This window comes from Solanum pennellii, chromosome 7, assembly GCF_001406875.1.
Source record: "Solanum pennellii chromosome 7, SPENNV200".
Lineage (NCBI taxonomy): Eukaryota > Viridiplantae > Streptophyta > Magnoliopsida > Solanales > Solanaceae > Solanum > Solanum pennellii.
This window is the reverse complement of record NC_028643.1, coordinates 75,615,451-75,632,432: the sequence shown is the minus strand read 5'-3', so window position 1 is coordinate 75,632,432 and position 16,982 is coordinate 75,615,451. Positions and strand designations below refer to the sequence as shown.

Sequence of the window (16,982 nt, the reverse complement as noted above, 5' to 3'; positions counted from 1 at the left end):
TCACATGATCCTCAGAAAGAGAAGTTCTTCAATATACAATGGTGAAGGAATAAATGCCGGGAACACATCCTACTTAATCTGTTACAATTTTAGTGTCTTCCTCAATTGTCCTATTGCAGAGTATCTTTTGAATCCACTCATCATGTGAATTCTCTATGGAGGATCAATGGTGGACCTTACCATCCTAAAATGTTGTGCATAGGTTTTTACTCCTTATTACCCCCATAATCGTATAAGAATGGTAGGCTTATTTGTGAACCACACTTTTATATCTATCTTTAACATATACTTGGAAAATTCAGGCAACAAGAAAAAAAAATAACAAACTGTTGCAAGAAATGAATTGATTCAGTTACCAAATAATCACTTTTTAGAACAATTTGTTTAGATATTAACAAATCCTTGATTATCTAAAGATAATAAGTCCTTGTGCCATTGTTTCGAGTTCTTCTATAAAGTTTATGTCGAAGTTTACCGCCGACCGCTAGGAGTAGTTTTGCATTGTGTATTTGTATTTTTACCCTTCCTCCACCGCCACTACCCAATGCGGCCACGGTAGTAATAATTATTGGGACCGAATTTGGGGAGATTGAAGTCATTTGACTCATCTTCTTCGTCGATGAAATACCAAGTGGAGTTTGGAGAAATTGTTTAATAAATTATCCATCAAATGACGTATATATATGTATTTGAATTATTAAAACACTTGTATATTTGAATTTTGAGAGGCAAGCGAGAGATGACAGAGAGTGGGAGAGAGCTGAATTGTGTATGCATATAATTGTACATAATTAAAAATTATACATATGCATTTATATTTATAGCAAGAGAATGAGAGAGGAAGGAGAGATGTGAGCGGAAGAGAGGTGAACTATATATGTATATAGGTTAAATAATTGTATAATATACATATGTATTTGTATATTCTGGCGAATTATACATATACAAACGTGACTAATTATACAAACTCAAAGTCAGCCCACGTAATTAATGTATAATGTTAGTCGCGAGTGGTAGTTATAGCAAACTATAGCTATGATGAGTAATTAAATAGCATAAATTTGCTTAGCTGCGTAATTTCTCCAACTCAATAGATCAAGGCCCATGTATCCGTTAGCCCAGGCCCAGAAAATCGTAATTACTCAGCCCCAAATTATTCATTGTTTTGTCTGAATCTTTGATTCAGTTCATAAGCTACTTGGTAATAAAATTGTTTTTAGTACAAAGTATTATATTTCAGAAGGTAAAAAGATTCGGTGCGAATTTAAATTAGTTGATCAAAGTTGATATTGAATATTGGGTAAAAAAAGATTTATGATATATGTTAGTATTATGTCTTGGACCAAAGAAAGCTAGTAATTTCTTTGGTCTTTCGTATTATATTCTACTATTTGAATTATTGGGATATACCAAAGGAAGATGTGTTCTAGATTCTATAGTTATGGTGGGTTGAGAAGCACAAAGAGATAATTTTTTTTTATGAAAATGGAGACTGGATTTTGGCACCACCCATTTTGGTTGTGGCTCGGGTAAAATTTTTGAATAAAAATATAAATAAAATCAGATAAATCATTTAGATGATATCACATGTCGATCCGTTAGATTCAAGGATGTACACAATCCAAAAGAATGAAGGTAAAGGCATATACAATCTTAAAGTATAACGAAGGGTATTAACACAATATTCATGATAGTTCGGAGAATAATTATCTATTTTAATTTTTATTTAAATTTATCGAAAATAAAAATTTAAAGACATCCCTCAACTTTCAAGTATTGCTTATAATTATCCTCAAATAATAGCTTTGGTCAAAATATTTGCACATTACTTTAGTTCTTTTTCAATTTTTAAAAAATAATAATCTAATTTTGGTTTCGGGCTGGACAATATATTTGGTCTATAGTCAAAAATATTTTAAATATTTTATTATGTAGATATGAACAACAAAAAAGCATTCAAAGTCTTCTTAGATTTGGTCAAATGAAGTTAATTATTATTTTGGTTATTAATTACAAACGGTCAATCAACATTTATTAAACTTTCAAAAAGTCAATATTTTTGACATAATAGTCAACTTAATCTTTTCAACATCTCTATATAACAATGTCTTCCTTATAGTAGCAGAGATATCAATACTTACACCTAGCAAATCAAATTCAGTGTTGAGCTTTCTTGTTGAATTAATTAATCTAATTTCTTCAAAACACCTAAGATTCATGCCTATAAAAAGAAATGAATTCAGGATGGATCAAAGAATGATTCAATAAACGTTATTGATGTTATATTTTATGTTAAGTTATAATAGGGTGGAAGGGCAAAAAAATCTATCCAAATTTGAGAATGCGGAGTTAGAGAAACAACTAAAAATTTTGAACAAACCAGCCGTCAAAACAGTAAAGGTATTTTTTTTTTCAAAAAATTTATTTTTTTATACTTCTAATTGCAGAAGACATTTTATTTGATAATATCACTTTTATATTAGAGAAAACATTCATTTGTCACATGATTCTCGAGAAATGGAGAACATTCCCTTTAATTCCTTTTTTGAATGTAAACTTTTGTTGTAGCTGAAGATTGAGCAGGTAAGTCTGTTTTGATTTGTTTGTTTTACTTTTTCTTTTAATTTGATATGAGAAAAATGTTCTTTCTCATTTTTTTAAAATATTTAATTCTATTTTTTCACATAACATGTTTAAACCACAAGATTTAAGAGAACTTTGATATATTCTTTGTATATTTTTTTAAGATTACAAGATTCTCAACAAAATTACCTTTTAAAACTTCATGTCAAATTCAATCAAACAAATGAACTAAAATGGATTAAGCACAATTTTTGCATTTGATTTTGCAAATTGGAGTCAAGGGCATAACAATGGCTTAGAACACATCTATCGAAGTATTTTTCATTAACATGTAATGACATCGATGAACATTTTTTCAACGAAAGTAGTATAAATGAATAAAATACGAACGAATGACCTAGATAAGTCTTTTCTCAAAGTTTGATAGAATATTTGAAAAAAAATCTTTCTTTTTTTTAAAAAAGCAAAGTAGTAGTATCACCATTTACTAAGAATTGTTCTCGTGAGTATGTTTTGTTTTTAAATGGTACATCTTGTTCTAACTTAGGTTACTTGTTTTATTAATTTTAATTGTTTACAGACTAAATATGGAGATACATACGACTGTGTAGATTTTTACAAACAACGTGCATTTGATAATCCGTTGTTGAAGGACCATAATTTTCATCCTAAGGCATATCTCTACTCTCTTTTCATTTCGTTATCATTTTGTTCCTATTGGATATGATATTATTGACATACAATTAAACATCTGATTGAGCAGATGAAATCTACTTTATCTACAATCAAGAAAGATTCAACCTTCTCATCAACAACTAATAGGTCATGGACAATATGGTCAAAAGATGGAGGATGCCCTTTTGGAACTGTTCCCGTTAAGAGAATGACAAAAGATGATCTTATAAGATTAACTCGTATGCCTCCTCCAGAGGATGTCACATTCAACGCTGAATATGATGTTGTAAGATGATTTATGCCAATTTACTTCTATATATCTTGCGTATTTCAAACGTAAAAATAAGTTTATTTTCTAATGCAGAGCAACAACAATAGTAGGTCAAATGGAAGATACATATCTTCACAAGAATATAAGGTGGTATATGGCTATAAAAATTATTTTTTAATGCCCATGTTTTATATAATGAGATTTGAAGTAATAAAGGAACAAGTTATTTTTAGTTTAATTTGAGTACTCTGTAAGATTTACTAAAAACAATTAAAAAAATATTTAGGTTGCAATAGCTCAAATTTCATATAATCCACATAACAAGTTTGCGGGAGCTGGAATGAAAACTGCTGTGTACAATCCTCAAGTTAATGGACAACAACACAGTGGATGTCGACTAAAAATTCATAAAGGATCAGATATCTTACAAGCTGGTTGGAGAGTAAGTTTATATCAAGTTTTTATTTCATTATTCTATCGTTTTGTGGAAGAAGGATGTGTGTTAACTATTGAATTTTGTGCTTTTAAGATGTGTTATAGAAAATTTGTTAGCAAATGCTGAATATTTAGTAACTATAATATAATATACTTGTTTCGTGCTTTAGGTGGACCCAACGTTATACGGGGATACTAAAACTAGATTTTTTATACATTTCCAGGTAACTATCTTTTTTATCATTGTGATTTCTCTTTTGAGTTCATTAAACTATTACATCTTTTAGGTGTGTTTGATGTGAATTTATAATTTTCTATGTTTATCGGCTTAAATGTTTTGGAAATATTATTCAAATCAACTTAATTTCCTTAAATTTAAGATAAATGTTTTTTTTTAAAAAAAGATGAAAAAAAATATTTTTCAAAAGCCTACGTCATTCTAATATTACAATATTTTTTTACCCTACCCCACACTCCGTACCCGACTCTCCACATAAAAAAATAAAAACTTATTTTTTTAATTTCAATTAATTTTTACCATTTTCCCAATTCCTAAACCATCCCCCCTCCACTAAACAAAAACAGTTTAAAAATTCAAAAAATATTTCAAGCTTACAGATTTTTTATCTCACCCAACCATTATCACGCCTAACCCCCTCCCCCAACCCCCCACTCCCAAAAAAAAATTAAATTTTTTTAATTTTTGATTCTTGCTTCATCCCATACCCTAACTATGCAACCTCCTCCTCCCCCCTCCACCCACACAAAACCCTCGTCAAATTTTCTTTTTTTTTCGCCATTACCCACACCTAATCCCTAAACTCCCACTCCAATCATTTTTTAAAAAATCTTTTTTTATGTCACCCCTATCCATCCTGCCAACCCCAATCAATAAAGAATTATTTTTTGAAAATTATCTCAGAGTAATAATTTTGATTTTTTACGTCATCCAACCGCTACCAACCCCCCGGTTAATTTCTTTTTTAAAAAATAATTTTGTTAAAAAATATTTCAAATATATAAAATTTTATTTTTTATGTCAAACTTAACCCTACCCCCACCCCCACATCAATTTTTTGAAATATATTTCAAAATTATAAAATTTCCCTTTTTTACACCATCCCTACACTCAACACCCTCCCCCCTCCGCCTCCTTATTTTAAAATTTTGTTTTTTGAAAACTATTTATTGTTCTCGACATGAGTCAGATCTTAAGGTCGCATGTTGGAACGGTCGTCGGGATTCTGTTCTAGTTCGGGTGTCAGCGTCTGGTCCTAGATCGATTATTCGGGTAAATTTTCAAGAAAAAAAATATTTTTCTAAAGAGTATTTTCAAGTCTAAATAAAAAAATAAAAGATATTTTATGATAAATGTATTTCATTTTACCAACCAAATATTAAAAAAGAATTACACTCACCAACCAACATGAGAAAATAACTTAGAAATCCACTTTTTTTTTTTAAAAAAGAAAACATTATGTAGTAAAACATTTTTCAAGAAACACATTTTCCTTCGTAAAAAACACACCTTTAGTTTAACTATCTACCTTGATTTTTAAGCATGTATGAGATATATCTATTTTTGTAGGCTGGTAAAATTCAATGCTTCAATACAGTATGTCCTGGCTTTGTACAAGTAAACCATGACGTACCTCTTGATGGTTCATTCACGGATATTTCACAACGTGGAGGAGAAATTTGGAGTATGAAAATATACATTAATCGGGTACAATTTATATTGTCTTTATTTTTTTTATTTAGAGTCTTTGAATATTTTATACATATATAGTAATTATAGTTAGGAGATAACATAAATATTGTTATTGACAACTTATTATTATTATATTTTTTTTGAGAAAAGGACTCATCCGGGAATAGGTGGATTTTACTGAATGATGACTTTACGCGAATAGGTTTCTGGCCACAAAGTCTCTTCACTGACTTGAAAAATTTTGCTACGAATGTTGATTGGGGAGGAGTTGTATATAGTCCACCAGGTGTACCAAAACCTCCGATGGGCTCAAGCTATTTTCCTATTGAAAACAGTTCCTATGATGCTTATTGCGATGATGTTGCAATTGTCAATAAGGAAGGAAAAATAATTGAAGTAGATACATTAGCCACACATACCGATAATCCGTACAAGGTTGAATTTAAACGACTTTCATATGGTGCAATATATAAGTATTTTGTTCTGTATGGGGGACCGGGTGAAAGTACACATGTTTAATAGGAAATAAATTCTTCTAAATCATGAAAGAAGTTGAAGAAAATTGTTCCTACTTATTCTATATACACCTTTAATTTGAATGTTATATTCTTCCAAAGAAATGCAAAGGAAAAAGAAAGGAAAATGATCAAAAATACATCTCAATTTTTATTTATTTATTGATCTTGCCAGTACCATTAGAATCGAGTTATTTATACTCTTGTTGTCTATAAACTTGTCACCCGTATCCCTCAATTGAATGAAAAACTCCAAATCAACAAAAATAATTTAATTTTAATAAAATTATTATACTTTTTTAAAAAATCAAACTTGGCACAACTAATCAAATAAATATTTCCAAATTAACCAAATACATCACTCTATTTTTCACGTCTTTACAACATTTTTCATCCATTTCTCCTCCTCATCTTTTCTCTTCTAAAATTGCTATATAAAGACATTTTTCATCCATTTCTCCTCCTCATCTTTTCTCTTCTAAAATTGCTATATATTCTATTTACTGTGCGACCTGTTTTTTCATCTAAAATTGCTATTTGTATTTCTCATTTTCAAGGCATTTTTTTCACATAAACACAATAATTTACTCACTAAGAAAACAAACAATTAAATAATTTACTCACTAAGAAAATGATTAAATAAGTTCACATACTTTTTCACCTTAAAAATTGTGGTTGCACTAATTTAATCATATACATGCATGTATTAACTTTGTGTAAACACTTGATACATGTAAATTTTATCAATAAAACTTTAATTAATAATTTTTTAAAAAAATCTCAGCGACACTAAGAAAATAATTCATGCCAAATGAAAGATAAAAATAAAAGAATATACTAAAAGTAATTTTAAAGATTGAATAATTAATTTAGTTTGAAGATATTTTAATAATTTAATTATTTTAAAATATGATTTCTTGTCAAATTAAAATTAACAACTAAAATTGTATTGCGTTGGTAAATATTTTAATTGTTAAAGTTTTACTATCCAAAAATTGTCAAATTCACTGCCGAGTCAGAAAGTGCAGGTTTCATCTTGGTTTGACAGAATGAAAGCAAATTGTGAGCTCTTTTACTTATGATTGCAAGAGTTGAAAAAGCCTTAGCTTTCCTCTTCATCTCATCCTATATTTTGTTCTGTTAAATGTTCATTATTCTGTTTGGTTTTTTTCTTTCATGGTAGTATGGTGTATGTAGTAGCTAGCTTACTAGTAGTAAACGTGTTTTTCTTAGTTTTATCTTTGTGAATGAATTGATCACTTCGAATTTTGCTTGCTAATTAATTCAAAAGAGGAGTTAAATCATTTTCTACTATTTGTTTCTTTGGTATGCTAACATATTTTCTTTCGATATTAATTGAGTTTCACTTTAATCTTGATGCATTCTGTTTGTCCCCAACATCGAGTTAAATGAGTACAACTGGGTTTTATTTGTTTAGTAGCGAATGAAGTGGTACATTTGTTTGTGTTCTCTATTTCTTTCACTTTGTCAATTATGGTGCCACAATACTGATATGTATTTTTTTATTCTTATGCATATAATATTTTCCCGATTTCCTTGCGTTTCGAGAAAGCCATAAAGGTTCAAGTCCTTTCCTCTTGAGTCGACCAACAAGTGGAAGAGAAGAATAGGTCTATGAACTCGACGTACAGGCGTTCGGAGCAGACATACAAAATTGTGTACACTAGTATACATCTAGTCTATACAAAAGAGGGAAAATGGGCCTCAAGGGCCCAAATGTCAAAAAAAAATGTATTTTGTTACTTTGGATCTAAGCCCCTGTTGTCTTGCTTATCATCTTGTTAGAGTTCAGGACAGGTGGAAGAATTGGTTATAAGGCCCAAAAGAAAACCATGGCTTTATATTAGACTAAGACAAACACAAGTGGGTCAAAGCCCAAAAATCAGAAATTAGGTCCGAATAGAGGATAGCATGATTAATATAGCTGCCCTCAACTAGTTTGGGTTTGAGAATGTACTATTGGGTGTGGTCTAATGGTCATTTGGAGAATCGTGAGTTCTCATGTTCAAATTCCGGAGGCAAAAAAACACTAGGTGATTGGTAGAGTTACCCATTACTTTTGCTGGTGGGAGGTAGTAGGTATCCGGTGCAATAGTTTAGGTGCGCCCGAGCTGGCCTAGATACCACCGCGATAAAAGAATGTAGTAATTGTTGTAGTTGTTTGTCCTGACTCCTGTGTCATTGCTGGACTAGGATAGAATTTGAAAGAATTGGGACGATATGCTTACAGACATATTTGATCATTGAGGTGGGAGGAGAACCCTGAGTTCTCATGTACAAATCCCATAGGCAAAACACACTAGGTGATTGGTAGAGTTACCCAATACCTGTGCTGGTGAGAGATAGTAGGTTCCTAGTGGAATAGTCGTGGTGCGTCCAAGCTGTCCTAGATACCTCCGTGATAAAAGAATGTAGTAGTTCTTGTAGTTGTTTCTTTGTATGTCCCGACTCCTCATTCATGTTGGACTAGGATAGAATTTGAAAGAATTGGTACTAGATGTTTACTGACATGTTATTTATGATTGTTAACTTTGTTCATATTGAACTTTGCAGTATTATCCAAGTTTAAATCGTTCAAGATGTTGCATGAAAGGGCATCTGTACAGGTATTTATTATCCTTGTTTTGTAATTGCATGTGATGTGATAATAAGTTCCATTTTCTGAATGAGTCTCTGACTTGTTTCCTGGCGACAGAGTGTTTTTTGCAGATGAAGACTCCCAATTCAACCCGTCCAACACAGTATCCTTGATTTCCCTCATTAGTGGTTACTGGTTACTTATTGTTAAATATATCTGGCCCATCCTCTTCCCTGCTATAAATATTCTTGCTCTATGTTGCCTACCTTAACGTTCTAAGATGCCCATTTTGTAAAACTTCAAACTATGCGGTGGAATATCGTGGGGTAAAAACTAAGGAAGAGAAAGGGATAGAGCAAATTGTAAGTTCTTATCATCTGCTCTAGTTTCTTTGTGTGATTGCTTGAATATAATTACATGTTGCTTTAAGGAGTTTTATACTGAATTAGGATATCTGTATCCTTTTCCATCCCTGTGTTGTTGTTACTTTAGGAGGAACAACGAGTTATAGAAGCCAAAATAAGGATAAGACAGCAGGAGTTGCAGGATGATGAAGAGAAAATGCATAAACGAAGAGAGCTTAGTTCTTCCAGTAGTCTTGCTGGTCCAAGTGAGATTGAGTATTGCTCGACAGCAGGTATTTACTTTAAGCTCTGAATTTATTCCTTTTGGCTTCACTACTTCTGTTTATACTCCAGTCTTATTTTTCCATCTTATCTGCAGCACCATCTTTTGCTTCTGCTGTAGAAGGTGGAGAAGTTGTTACTTCTCAAGAGACATGTACAGCTCCAACAACTAGACAACCTCAACGCACGAGACAGAATAGGTACACACTTTTCGGGTGCTAATTAGTTCAAGTCCCTTTTCCCTAATTTGTGAGGAATTTTGTGAAGAATTTGGATAGTTTCATTCCATCCATTAAATCATCTTACATATATTGACAAAGGTGACTTAAATTGCTGAGGCACAATCAATAAATTAGTAATCTGTGTGTGCATGTTGTTTTGAGCAAAGTATTACTGTTTCTTTAGATTAATCAAGTAATTGTGAATTTCACTTAATTCAAGGAAAGAGTAGGAGGAGAAGGGATATCTTTCATGCAGATCCTTTGATGTACCAGATAGTACATCTTACTGTAAACTAGTGATCGTATTTTGGACATTTGCAATCCTTTAACCAATTGCATAAGGTTTAGAGAATCTGGAAAGCTACAATTTTGAAAATTAAGATTACTAGTTATGTGAAGTAATGATTCAGTTTCTCTAAAATGGATCCATAGTGTATGCAGTTTTCGCGAGGATGAGGCTTACTGGGGAGGAGATATTGCTTAGATCGTTTTCTAGGGCTACAGATTCGTCTAGGTGTTGTTATCCAACATAATAATAGGTTACTATACAATGTTATTGATTGGAATGGTGAAGTTAGATTAGAATGTGATGGTGATGCCTAACTGCAGACAATTCAGATATATAGGTTCAGTATTTTAGGAGAACTATATGATAGATAAACACGTCCATGTAAGTCAAAATGGGATGCACAGAAAGGAGGATTGCTACAGTAGTGTTTTGTGATGGAAAAATTCCTATCTGAGTGAACGTAAAGTTTTTATTATGCTTGTGAGATCAACAATATTATATGGGACTGTATGTTGGGTTGCTAAGGATCAATATATTCACAAGACAAATGCCATAGTTAGGACCGACTTGCACACAGTTACACACCTCAATTAACTCATCGTGTAGCCTATGCAGCCTACAAGAGCATGTCAAATTAATATTTTCTACTAAGGATGAAATAGATGGGCGCACACCAAGTGTTATAGTTGGTTCAAATATAGGTTCTCCCATCAATCACTAGCCTTGGGGGCATTCAAAAATATTTACTTAATGTTTAGTTTAAGATAGATGTGGGTCCCCACATACAAGATTTGAAATGGTTATATCTATTGAAGGTGCAAGTAGCACACTCAAAGAGTACACTGAGAAAAGATCATCTAAAATGGTTCATAATGCCCTAAGACGTGGAGAAATGTGATCTTAATTGTATGCTAACACACAGTAATACCTTATGGGTCAAGATCAATTATGTTTAGATTTCTTTTTTCAACCAAAGGATTAAAATGAGATCATTTTGTTCCATGTTTTGTAAATAATGGAGGATGTTCCAATTGTAACGCAAACAAGGATGGAGAGGATCTGTATATGATGTGCAGGTTGATCAGAGAAGATGTAGAAGTCATAGTCTCACACAAAAAGATTTGTTCAAGGCTTTAAGCAATCTCTTTTTGATTGTCAATAAGTCAATCCTAAGCTTGAATGCTCGTTTGACTTTTTGACCAACTAATGATGCACAAGATTCCATATATGAACTGGCCTAGAGGTGAGATGAAGGTGTTAGAGAGGTAGGTAGACCTAGATCATACCGACAAATGTCGTGTGAAAGATCCACTATCTCTCGGAATTCTTGCGGACTTAGCTAAGAATATAACGTAATGCAAATCAAGGACCCATGTAAGCCTATCAGTTAGTTGGGATTACGAAATTACTAGTCGTTATTGCACTTATATTCGGTTTACATACGCAACTTGATTTATCAACTTGCATAATTTTGCAAAGTCGACCTCTATACGTAGAGTTCGTCCAACTAAAGACTTCTAGTTGGTTAGGACACATGTTTTAACTTTTAAGCGCCTCCAGAGGGTTTATCATTGTGCGTGACTTACTCATCATACAAATTTATGACGTCAGTTGCAAATCATTTCATAAAAAGGTGGAGAAAGGAAATATTATGTTCTTCTCTTTGATAAATGAACCTAAGTCTCAAAAGTGAAGGAGAGTACTCCAATTGGGGGTCGCCTAGAAGCGCTTTCTCTTTACCTCCAAATAAATCTCTCTCTACTCGGATCACCCCTCTCATCCTCCATTTGAAAAATAACCATAAACTGTAAAAGAAAAAGAAAGGCAACAGGAAAAAATACCCCGAGGAACACAAAATCAACATATCTTTCCTCTTTTTTCTGTCTGCCAGAAGCCAACATCTTCCTTATAGTCATTGTCATTACCGCCCCTCACCTTTCCTTTCCCACAGAACCGTTCCTGGTCAACCGCTCCCGCTTGTTTTACGGTCAGTTGTCTGGCATCATAAAATAGGCAGCACATGAAAGCTGTTTTTGTTGGGCTTTGTGGAGGCTTGTGAGCCGGCCCGACCCATTACTGAAACCCTAGGTTAACCATTTGGTTTTCCTATAAATATGATCCTTGTATTTGTAATTCAAAAAGCAGCACAAGTGAAATAAAATCCTCCTGTTACAGTCGTGGAGTAGGGAAACCGAACCACGTTAAATTCTTGTGTGTCCCGTTTGTGTTCCGTTTCTCTTTTCTCTAGATTATTTGTGTGTGTTGTGTGTTTAATTCCCAACAATTGGTATCAGAGCGAGGTTTCAACAACATTGTAACACAAACTGTGAGAAATTGTCACCTAGGGTTCTTGTGTGAAGAACTGTGTGCAGGGAGGAGTAGCCGCCGTTACCGTGTGGGTAACCTCAAGCAGCAGCCGGCTAGGAGAACCGCGCAGGGTGCGAACAGCCGTCGTCCGTGTGCTGTCCGTCGCGCCGTTCCGTTGGCCGCCGCGTCGAGGAGCCTCAGATCCAGCCGCGAGCGTCCAGATCGTGAGCATCGTCCAAATCGCCGCCCGCTGTCTGTAGACGCCGTTAAGGGAATTGCCGAAGTCCTTTGAGATGGCAGAAGATGGGAAGTTCCGAATTGAGAAGTTCGATGGTACAGATTTCAGTTGGTGGAAGATGCAGATTGAAGATTTGCTGGTTCAGAAAGATTTGGACGTAGTGTTGGGTGACAAGCAAGGAAAATTGTCTGATGCAGAGTGGGCAGTTTTGGATCGGAAAGCTATGTCAGTTATCCGACTCTCGTTGACCAAGAATGTTGCGTTCAACATTCTTAAGGAGAAGACAGCGAAAGGCATCTTGGAAGCCTTGTCTAACATGTACGAGAAGCCATCTGCAGCAAACAAAATTTTTCTGATTAGAGAGTTGGTGAACACAAAGATGAAGGAAGGCAGTTCAGTTACCGAGCACATCAACTCATTGAATTCGATCTTAGCCAGACTTTTGTCAGTTGGCATTAAGTTCGATGATGAAGTTCAAGCTTTACTACTGTTATCATCATTGCCTGACAGTTGGTCCGGAACGGTTACAGCAGTTGCCAGTTCAGTGGGACCTAATGGATTCACCTTTGAGAAGATTCGTGATCTCGTTCTTGGCGAGGATGTCAGAAGAAGGAGTTCTGGAGAATCATCAGGTGATATGCTAAACGTCGTCAGAGGCAGAGGAAATAACAGAGGTAGTGGGAGCAGGAACCGAAGAAGGAGTCAGTCAAAGGCTCGGGATGGCTCAGGTGTAACATGTTGGAACTGCAAGGAGGTGGGGCATTTCAGGAATCAATGCCAGAAAGACAAACAAGTCAACATTGCAGAAGACAGCGTCAACGAGGATTTGTTTATCTGTTGCGCGGAGAGCAATGTGGATTCCTGGGTCATGGATTCTGGTGCTTCTTTTCACGCTACCCACAGCAGTGAAGCATTGCAGAATCTGGTTATTGGAGACTTTGGAAAGGTAAGGCTTGCAGACGATAGAGCTCTTGATGTTACGGGCATGGGTGACATGGTGCTGAAGACGCCAGTCGGTTTCTGGACCTTGAAGGATGTCAGAGTTGTTCCAAGCTTGACGAAAAGTTTGATTTCTGTTAGGCAGTTGGATGAACAGGGACATCATGTGAAGTTCGGAAATGGGCAGTGGAAGGTCGTGAGGGGCAATCTTGTCATGGCTCGTGGAACAAAAAGAGGATCGTTGTATATTGTCGGATTACCGTCTGAGGGAGTGACCGTCCCAGTTCAGAAGAAAAACAAAGTCCGGTTCACAGAATCTCGTGGGCAGAAGAAGGTTGTCTTTGCAAGAAAGAAACCCAGAGCCACAGGTCAGATTCAGGATGAACGAGCAAGGAAAGGTTCAGGAAGACCAGTCAGAGGCGTTTGTGGCAGTGGGAGCACCGGCCGTGCTTCAGCCAAGGCTCCTAGAAGACAGTGGGTCAAGAGAACCAGTATTCCAGCTGTTGATACGTCTCCAGAAAATTTCTTGCTGAGTATGGAGAGTGTTTGTTCTCAGGGAGTTCTAGGATCCGGCAGTTCGTGTCTCAAGTGGGAGCCGGTAGGGACCGAGGACGAGTCAAGGGCAGTTTCAGCCGTGACTGATGTGTTGAAGCTTCGGGGAGCTTCAACGGGCCTTTCAGTTGACTGATGAGAAGGCCGCTGTAGCAGGAGAGAGTTGAAAAAGATTACTAGACATACAAGTGTTCTAAGTGGATGACAGTTGAAATTCTTCAAGCCTCCAAGTGGGAGATTGTTGGGCTTTGTGGAGGCTTGTGAGCCGGCCCGACCCATTACTGAAACCCTAGGTTAACCATTTGGTTTTCCTATAAATATGATCCTTGTATTTGTAATTCAAAAAGCAGCACAAGTGAAATAAAATCCTCCTGTTACAGTCGTGGAGTAGGGAAACCGAACCACGTTAAATTCTTGTGTGTCCCGTTTGTGTTCCGTTTCTCTTTTCTCTAGATTATTTGTGTGTGTTGTGTGTTTAATTCCCAACAGTTTTTGGGTCCCCACTATTGGGTTTCTCTTCCATTATGCCCAAAGACTTCTACCTCTATAATTAAGCTGTTTGATGAATGCGCTTCATTAGTGTTGGTGGATGATGGAATGTCGCGAATAAAGGAATTCTGAGCTCAATGGAAACACTGAAAGGTACAAATTGTGGCCCTACAAAGCTTCGAGCCGATGGTACTATGGTGAAAAAGAATATGTGAGAGAGAAGGGCCAAACTTTCACCCATTTGGCTGCATCAGCCAGACTGACGCCTCATAAGCATGGTCAAAGTTCCGCACATCAATTTACAGTTTTTATGCTATGGCTTGCTGCCTGCAGTTAGCTATTTTTTAGCTTCTTTCAGTACACCTTCCTCTTGTTCCTTCATTTTTATTAGTGGAGAACCAACTCTTACTAGAGTCCCTGTTATTAGGCTTTCACTCCCAAGAAGTGGGAGGAGTCGACCAATCCCAGAAATGATTGCCTAATGCCTTACTCTTCTAGAAATAGTTCTATCTCCTTAGGTTTGAATTCCTTCGGGAGATAACTAACCATCTTCAAATAAATCCAACAAAATTAGTTGATGTTTAGGCTGGTATCAGATACAAAGTAGTTCTTTGACTTCTTGTTCCTGTTATATTGAACCATAAGACAGTTAGCAGATAACATGAAACAAAATCAAAGTTCATGTTGAAACATGTTTGGTGAAGTGTATAATAATAATAATGCAGAATAGGGTGTCTTAGTGAATCCGAAGCCAAAAGGGCCACTTTTCCAAGCAAAAATGCATAAAGGGGCCTCCTGTTTGGAGATGACCAAACAGTCGAGTCGCTGGTTTATGAGCGACTTACCCAAAATATAACGGCTGGGTCAAGGAATCAAATAATATTATCTTATTTAGTCTTACCTTATACTTATAATCTTGCCATGTTCTACGTGCAAATCTGGAATGTTTTAAACCGTTTTCAAAAAAGCTAGTGTAGATGAGATATTTATTCCCATTATAGTTGAAATTTATAGCTGTAGTATCACATAATATTTTAACTAGTCGTTGCTAAACCGGTCCATAGATTGTCTCATTGATAGCAGATAGGTAGAGTCACTGCTTGGTTTTGTTGCTTTTGTGTCAGAGTTATTGTGAATATTGTTATATGCATGTTTGTCAAAGAAAAAGAAAAGGCTGGATGAAATTTATATGTGTTCACAGTCATCTCTGATTGTTTTATACCACCCTGTGTTCCTTAAAAAAAGACTTAGCTTATCTACATAGTCTGACCTGTTTTCCTGGATCTGTGACATAGGGAGGACGATTTTGACTTGGATCTTGAGGACATCATGGTTATGGAAGCCATATGGTTATCCATTCAGGTAAATTATGCACAGACTATCTTCTTGCTTCTTCCTCGGTCATTTTATTTCCTGTTGTTGGGGAGGCAGCATCCCATTTAAAAAGCTAGAGCTTTTATCTTTTGTTTGACGTTCGCCGTACGGTTTGAAGTGTTTGATTTCTCTTTTCTGAGGGAAGTGCTTGATTTTTCTATTCTCCGTTGTGGCGTAAAGGGGTCAAAAGTGTCATCTTTCACTCAATTCAAGTATATGATGGAAATGGGCATTTCTTGGCTTGTCATATTGATTTTGAATTTTTGATAGTCATCCTTCACTTTTTTGAAAATCTTTAGTGGAAAATATTTGACAATGGTGTTCCATTGAAGTGGGATATCATTTATTTTCTTTCACTGTGTCCCTATTGCTGCTTTTAACATGCTGATACTCTTTGGGATTGGTTGATCATTCGGTCATTCTTTTACCTGTTGAACTTACGTTATTATGGTACATCACTTAATATTCCACATGAAACTGATCACATGATAGGAGAATGGCAGAAATCGAAGTATGGACTATAGTGATGTTGGTCCATCAGAACAATAAGATCATCGATGTGTCCCAGCAGTCAATCCCACAGCTTCGTCTCCTTGCTTGTGCAATTGCAGCCCTTGCTGAGCGCCAGCAAATGAGTGGAGAGTCCAGTAGCTACAGTCGGAACATGTCATCATCGTACAATGAGCATCCTTCATCCAATGGGGAAGGAGCTAGAGAATGATGATTACCCTCATGCTGAGGGCACCATGCACGTGTCACAAAAGCAACAGTTTTATGGCTCCCATAAACACAACAAATATGAATTTTTGTATCGTTGTTTTATTGGGCCATATTATTTTTCCAGCTAATACGACAAGATTTGTTAATAATTCCAAATTTCATGACCTCCAAATTAAGAGGCTTTACTAATACATATGATACACAATTAAATTCGTTGAAACACAGATTCATTATAATAACATTTCACGAGTATAATGACCTAATTTCCTTCAAAATCTAATTTACTTTTCTATAGTAATATTTTATTCATAAATAATAATAATGATATTTATACTGAGATTATAGAGCAATTTTAATATTTGTCTTAATTAATTTCATGAATATACACATAATAGATTCAAAACAAAATATTATCACTTAATGTTGCTATTTTATAAT

At 35.1% G+C, this 16,982-nt stretch overlaps 1 protein-coding gene and 1 pseudogene across 1 annotated transcript; both read left to right on the top strand.

Moving 5' to 3' along the window:
* Positions 1–2,149: 2,149 nt before the first annotated feature.
* Positions 2,150–6,237, top strand: LOC107024541. The gene is made up of 8 exons (XM_027918227.1): positions 2,150–2,400; positions 3,164–3,256; positions 3,347–3,544; positions 3,623–3,676; positions 3,816–3,971; positions 4,135–4,188; positions 5,553–5,690; positions 5,826–6,237. The coding sequence occupies exons 1-8, from the start codon at positions 2,278–2,280 to the stop codon at positions 6,192–6,194; spliced, it is 1,185 nt and encodes a 394-aa protein (XP_027774028.1). The 5' UTR covers positions 2,150–2,277; the 3' UTR covers positions 6,195–6,237.
* A 1,925-nt stretch (positions 6,238–8,162) lies between these two features.
* On the top strand, positions 8,163–16,749 carry LOC114078046 (annotated as a pseudogene).
* Positions 16,750–16,982: the final 233 nt, after the last annotated feature.

Coding starts and splice junctions, on each gene's coding strand:
- LOC107024541 (XM_027918227.1), top strand. CDS start 2,278: ATGTTATATTTTATGTTAAGTTATAATAGGGTGGAAGGGCAAAAAAAT. Junction 2,401..3,163: donor CAGCCGTCAAAACAGTAAAG/GTATTTTTTTTT, acceptor AATTGTTTACAG/ACTAAATATGGAGATACATA. Junction 3,677..3,815: donor TATCTTCACAAGAATATAAG/GTGGTATATGGC, acceptor AAAAATATTTAG/GTTGCAATAGCTCAAATTTC.